Consider the following 6,483-nt stretch of genomic DNA (forward strand, 5'->3'; position numbering starts at 1 on the left):
CTCCACCGCCCCTCTTCCATACTCTCTTTCCCTCACAACAGGAGAAAGAATGTGAGAAAACAAATCAGCAGCATCCGATGGCCTCACTACACTCCCACCCATCCATCTGCTCAACAGACTTCATGGCAAGTGTTCTCCTTGAAGTGGCTGAAAGGGAGCAACGCCTTGCAGCGGGAAATAAACTTAAATGTTAAAACTTGACCTTCCAGCAGGGCACAGTGGTTCATGCCTGTAATCCTAGCACTTTGGTAGGCTGAGGCAGGTGGATCACGAGGTCAGGAGTTCAAGACTAGCCTGGCCAAGATGCTGAAACACTACCTCTACTGAAAATACAAAAATTAGCCGGGCATGGTAGCACACACCTGTAATCCCAGCTACTCAGGAGGCTGAGGCAGGAGAATTGCTTGAACCCAGGCGGCAGAGGTTGCAGTGAGCCAGTATTGCACCACTGCATTCCAGCCTGGGTGACAGAGCAAGACTCCATCTCAAGAAAAAAAAAAAAAAACAAAACTTGACCTTCCTTTCCTTTTCACAGGTAATTATATATGGAGTGTTTGCGTTGCATTGACAGGTTGTCTATTCCTTCTGATTTGGAGAACAAACTTTTCAACCAAGGTATTTCAAATCTGCCTTGAAAAGAAAAACTGAAGAGTACCTTTTTGGACCAGATCAATTTTTAACTCCATGCTTGAAAACAGAAGAGCACAGTGAAGATGCCAAAAGGCTTGACATCTAAAGAGACGAAACTTCAAATGCACCTCACTTCAGTCACTTCTGAAGAATTTCTGCCAACTTTATCCAGTCTGAAATTTGCACTAACCAGACAGGAAGTTTTTACTGCTAGTCCCAGGCCCTTTTTTTCTTCCCAGTTCTAAGCCTAAGGAAGCATAATATAAAGTAAAGGCCAGAGGGAGTAGGGAACAGATCCAAATCTCTGCTGAAAGACCAGATTGGTTATTTAATAACTGTACAATTTTAGGCAACTTAGGTAATCTTTTTCTTTTTTGAGACATGGTCTCACTTTGTCACCCAGGCTGGAGTACAATGGTACGAACATGGCTCACTTCAGCCTCGACCCCCAGGACTCAAATGATCCTCCCACCTCAGTCTCTTGTGTAGCTGGGACTCCAGGTGCAAGCCACCACACCTGGCTAATCTTTGTTTTCTTTTTTCATAGAGACAGGATCTCACTATGTTGCCCAGGCTGGTCTTGAATTCCTGGGCTCAAGCGATCCTCTCACCTCAGCCTCCCAAAGTGCTGGGATTATAGGTGTGAGCCACCGTGCCCAGCTTAGATAGTCATTATTTATGCATCTATAACGTTGCTGATAGCATTAGTTACTATAAGCATTAAATGAGAACAGGTAAAAGGCCTACTCATAGGAGATACTCACAAAATGTTCCCACTCCTTCTTAAAACAAAATGACCACATTCAATCTCAAGGCAAGGGGGGAAAAATGAGAAGGAAATGGACTCAAATTAATCAGATACCAAAGCAGTTCCTGATACCAAATATAAGATAATACTGCCCTAAACCATTACTTCCTAATAATTTTAAATCTGTTTGCAGTGCTGCCTGATACCTGATACTGCATAAGATACAGCAGCTAAGACACAGACTTAAAAATTGTCCTTTCCTCTGAAACTCAACAAAATAATTTTTAGGATAGCTCTTCAACAAAGGCATCCAAGGGCGTGCCTTTTAAGTTGTAAACAGTGACTGCAAGCCAAAAATGAGTGAATATTATGGGAGTGTCTAATGTAGAAAGAGGTATTCTCAGACAAAAACCATCAGTTGTTCACCACATCCACCAAGAACCACCTTCTTATCATCATCTTTAAAAATAAAGGACATGGGAGTATTTGTGCGTGTGTGTATGTAACCCAGGGATGTCCAATGTTTTGGCTTCCCTGGGCCACATTGGAAGAAGAATTGTCTTAGGCCACACATAAAATACATTAACACTAACAACAGCTGATGAGCTTAAAAAAAATCACGAAATAAATCTCATAATGTTTTAAGAAAGTTTATGAATTTGTGTTGGGCCCATGCAGCCCGAAGGCAGTGGGTTGACAAGCTTGATGTAACTCCCAAAATTAGACAATGGTTAACAAATACAACGGAGGGCCACATGGCTATTATAGATGTGAAGAACCCCCAAAAAACACAGGCTAATATTACCTATGAAACATATACATCCTTACATCAAAGAACAAAGATTGAAGTATGTGGCTGACTTTATAATTTATGAAACACTTCCATATAAATTATACATAGGTTAGAGTATAACAGAAACATTGCACATACACACACACAAAGGTACATGTATCTCACCTTCCAGCTCTACCTGAAAGGTCAGTAGAGGGAAGCAAATAGTTAAATGTATACACTAAGACAGTAATCTTTTCCCTTCAACAGAAGTTTTATAACTATTACTATAATGATACTGAAGACGCCTATCCTTGGGAGGATTAAACTCCTAAGACTGGGATCCAATTTTTGCTAGTCACTAACTCATTTTTTTCTATTAAAAAGATTACTTTTCAAAGTTCACCCCTCTACTGAAAATTCATTAGTCTTTTATTCTCTCATTTCCATTCATACCCACCAATTTTTTATATTCACACAATTTAACCCATATAAACTGATGGGGAGGGAGGAGCTAGTTCTTGAGTAGGTTTGTTCTCCCTTAAGGCTTTCCTAACAAGAAATAAAATAGACTTCTGTCATTTTCATTTTTATTTACTTCTCCCTGAGGCCTTAAATATTCTAGAGCTGGAGGATGGGAGGAATTGTTTTCCTAGCTTGAAACAGTCTGTTAATTATTGATGTAAGCCATACTTACAATGAGGTGCTTGGACACTTTTCTGTACAGTATTACTATCTGGTTTTCCTCCCAAAACACCCGTATGATCTTTATTATACAAGAAAGTTGAACTGGTATCAATAATGCCAACACAATTTCCATTGTCCTCCACATACATACTTAAAAATTTGCCACCTAAAACTTGTACTTCAAGCTTGATGTCGAGAACTAAATGGTTTGAACTGATTTCTTAAGCAACTCATAAAGAAAAGCAAAGTTGGGATTATCACACATACAACTCCAGAAAAAAACCAACAAGAGAAATCACCAACACTGCGCACTTCTATTGGCCCATGGAGATGATCTGGAAGGTTTCAGCTCCTCTCTCAGATTGTCAAAGAGCAAGTGGAGTTGACTTGGGAGAAGGAACGCATCAACGGTCCAAATGTATCCCTAGGAAGAGTGTTCCCAAGCTGACATGGTCCCCCAAAAGCTTTGTCTCTACTCAAAAAAAGGTCAGACTGGTATTGTTTTTGTTTCTTGTTTGAGAGGCTTAGAATATTGTAAACAATTTTAAAAGGAATTGCACTCAGTAACAGTGACACACAGTAAAGTAGCCACAACAATACTGCCCCAAGAAGCTTGGGATGTACAATCATAATTGTCTACATACTATATTTGCAACTGCTAGCCTTAACAGGAACACAAATCCACCATGTTAATGATGGGACATCATTTTTCTAAAGATTAATTCACACCATGTGTTATTAATCAGCAGGGTAACTGAAAGCTCAAGCAAAAAAAAAATGCTATCCTAGTCAAGCAGAACTTAATTGCATTATTGTTATTATTATGGCTGCTGCACTGGCTTCTCTGTGACACTGGCTCCTCCACCACAAGTATTCAGACACACACACACACACACATACAGCACCACAGCATGGATGGAAAAACAAAAAAGCCAGAGTCAGGCGGAAAAAAAGCTAGAGCCAGGAGGTAAGAACCACATGTCTAGTAGGAAGAGGGTTTTGAAGAAAAACGTTTGTCTCTGGTAAAGCAGGTCAGGTATGCACCCAGGCCGCCTTGAGAATTATGCCTAGGCCGTTTCATTTGAGTGTCCCATCTTGCACAACGGTGGGAGCAGCTGTGGGAGATCACAGGAGATGCAAAGCAACCCAAGCAACCTCATCTATCTCCCCGACGGCCACACCAGAGTTTCCAGGTGGGGGGAGAGAGAGCTCAGTTCTCCCAAAGAGCACACAGCTAACCTGCCATCCAGAACATCATTTCCCATACCAAACCATCCCTTTTTCAAGGCCTGAAGGCAGGCAATTTGAACGTCCTCTCGCTGAGCAGACCTAAGAAAACCGATTTTTGATCTAGAACTCGAGTCCTCTGCCAAAGTGGTAAGTTTTCATGAAAACAAAAGAAGAAAAGAAAACCCGCAGGCAGGCACAATCGTTGGCTGCCCGGATTACGAGTTTCCCTTGCTGCCTAGTCTTGTGGAGTTTAGAGGTAACCAACTAGGAAAAGAGAAGTGTACAAGTGTGAGGAGTAGGAATGCGTCCAATCTCGCCTGTGTCCCTCCCAACATCCCTTAGAAGAGGCTGGGACACTAAAACTGGAAGTCTGGGGACCAACTGCAGTCCAGATCCTGGCTGGGGCAAGCCGCCACACCCTCTGCAGCTCACAGCACAAGCCTCGGCTGGGAGGGGCCCAGACACACTCCCAGCAGGAAAGGGAGAAAGAGGGGAGTTTTCAGAGTCCTGGATTCGAGGAGCTGGAAAGCTGGGAGAAGCGGAATGCAGCAGGGAGCGGGGGACCTGGCTGGGAGTACAAGAGGAGAGGAGGGTCGCCCCTGCAGTCAGGACAGCTCGCAACACGTCCCCGCAAAACTGCACATTTTTGGGGTTTAAGCTTTAAGTCTAGAGGGAACGCGCTGAGGTTCTCCCCAGCCTGGGTTTCAGACGCCCCTGCTCCTCTCCAAGGGCCGGGGCGCCGCACTGCTGTGGGTCTCCCCTTTCCCTTTCGCAAAAGCTCCCCTTGGCCAAGCCACTACGTCCGCCCTCCAAGTTCGCCTCCTCCGCTCATCGCCCGGCGCGGCGCCTACGGCCGGCCACAAGCGCCCCATCTGCCGGGGACTTCGCAGGTCCATGGCTGGCCGCCCGAGGGATGGTCCGCAGGGGCTCAGGGTTTTTTGTTTTGTTTTGTTTCGTTTAAAAAAAAAAAAAAAAAAACCCTAAGCGGCTCGCCGCCTCCTCCTCCCAAGCCCGCGCCACCTTCCCTTCACGCCCACGCCGCACCTCCCGGGCACACGCGCCGTGAGGTGCCTCTCCAGCCAGACAATGGGTTCGGGGCTGGCTGGGCAGCCCGCCCGGAGTCCCCATCCCCATCACGGGACCCCGAGAGGCTGAGCCTGGGGGACTGCCAGGGGGGTGAAGAGGAGTGCTGGGGGGCCACAAAGGGGAAAGTGGGAGCCTACCCCTCGGGAATGGAGGCTCGCTCCCGGCATCGGGCGAAGGGGAGGGGCGGGGGTCAGCTGCACCGCCCGGCCGGGGGCCCCGGATCCCGGCGCCCGGCCGCCGCCGCGCACTCACCAGCACGATGGCAAATCGCTCCTCCAGTTCACCTGGCTCGGGCATTGGCAGCTTCAAAGGCACGTTGTGCGCCCTGAAATCGGTCTGCTGCGAATCCATGCTCCCTGCGTTGCCCATGTCGGCGGCGCGCCGGGGCCAGGGGCTGCTCCGGGCCCCTAGCGTGCGCGTCGGAAATCAGAACAGCTCCCGGCAGTCGGCTCCCGCCCGCAGGCGCGACCTGCCCGGCTCCCCACCCTCCGCCGCGCCCAGGCGGGTGTGCGGCGCGCACCGCTCCCTAGCAGCGCTCCAAGCCGAGCCGGCCCCTGGCCTCCCTCATGCTCTCCGCCGCCCCAGCGCGGCCCCTGCCTCTTTTCCTCGGGAGGGGTAGTCGGGGCGCTGGGCGCCTATGTGCATGGTGCTCCGCTGGCACACCGCCCCCTGCCAGAGATCGCGGCCCCCAGCGCGTGGTCCCTCCTACTCGGCCTTCTGCCAGGCCCGCGGCCGCCTCTGAGACTTCCAGCCCTTGCCGGCCACGGCTGCGCCTGACCCGCTAACACCTCGAGCAGACAAATGCAGCTCCGCGCTCCCCTGCACAATGCCCCCTCTCGCCCGGCCCCCGCCCCCGGCTCGGCTCCGCCCACTCGCCCCGCGGACTGCCGGGACGCGTAGTTTCTGCCCAAAGTGTCCGCGCGCAGAAACCACGCCCGCTCCAGAGCGCCAGGCCGGGTTGGGGCCATTTGCAGCAAGGGCGATTCGTACGTTTCTGGAGATAGCTTATGTCACTTTTGACCCTCCTCACCCCAACAGTAGAATACCTACATTGTGTATATCATGTTGACACTTGGTAGGCAGGTCTGTGACGGAATCCAATCAATGAATGAAGGAATGCATGCTTTCTGATTAAAATTCAGAAAATCGTTGCTGTTTTTAAAAGATCTAGTTCAATAAGGAACTTCAAAAGCATTGGCAAAGTCTTGTTTCATAAACGGGGGGGTGGGTCCATGGGTACTTGTTCATCGTTCTTTCTTCCATATATATGTTCTTTGGTGTGATTGAAATGTTCTATAAACAAATGTATAATTTGAACTGGGTAAGGATT

The 6,483-nt window shown here is 48.3% G+C and overlaps 1 protein-coding gene across 9 annotated transcripts in view; it reads right to left on the bottom strand.

Annotated features, from left to right (window-relative positions):
- Positions 1–6,017, bottom strand: part of FMNL2 (formin like 2) — a 318,596-nt gene extending 312,579 nt beyond the window's left edge. For 5 of the 9 annotated variants that reach the window (XM_033231471.1, XM_033231475.1, XM_033231472.1 and 2 more), the window contains exon 1: positions 5,406–6,017. In XM_033231471.1, the coding sequence (XP_033087362.1) occupies positions 5,406–5,522 (117 nt within the window). In that variant the 5' untranslated portion in view covers positions 5,523–6,017. The remainder of the gene's footprint in view (positions 1–5,405) is intronic. The other 4 variants (XM_033231476.1, XM_033231478.1, XM_033231477.1 and 1 more) reach the window with 2 other exon arrangements.
- Positions 6,018–6,483: the final 466 nt, after the last annotated feature.

Source organism: Trachypithecus francoisi, unplaced genomic scaffold (genome assembly GCF_009764315.1).
Source record: "Trachypithecus francoisi isolate TF-2019V2 unplaced genomic scaffold, Tfra_2.0 Lachesis_group13, whole genome shotgun sequence".
Taxonomy (NCBI): Eukaryota; Metazoa; Chordata; class Mammalia; order Primates; family Cercopithecidae; genus Trachypithecus; species Trachypithecus francoisi.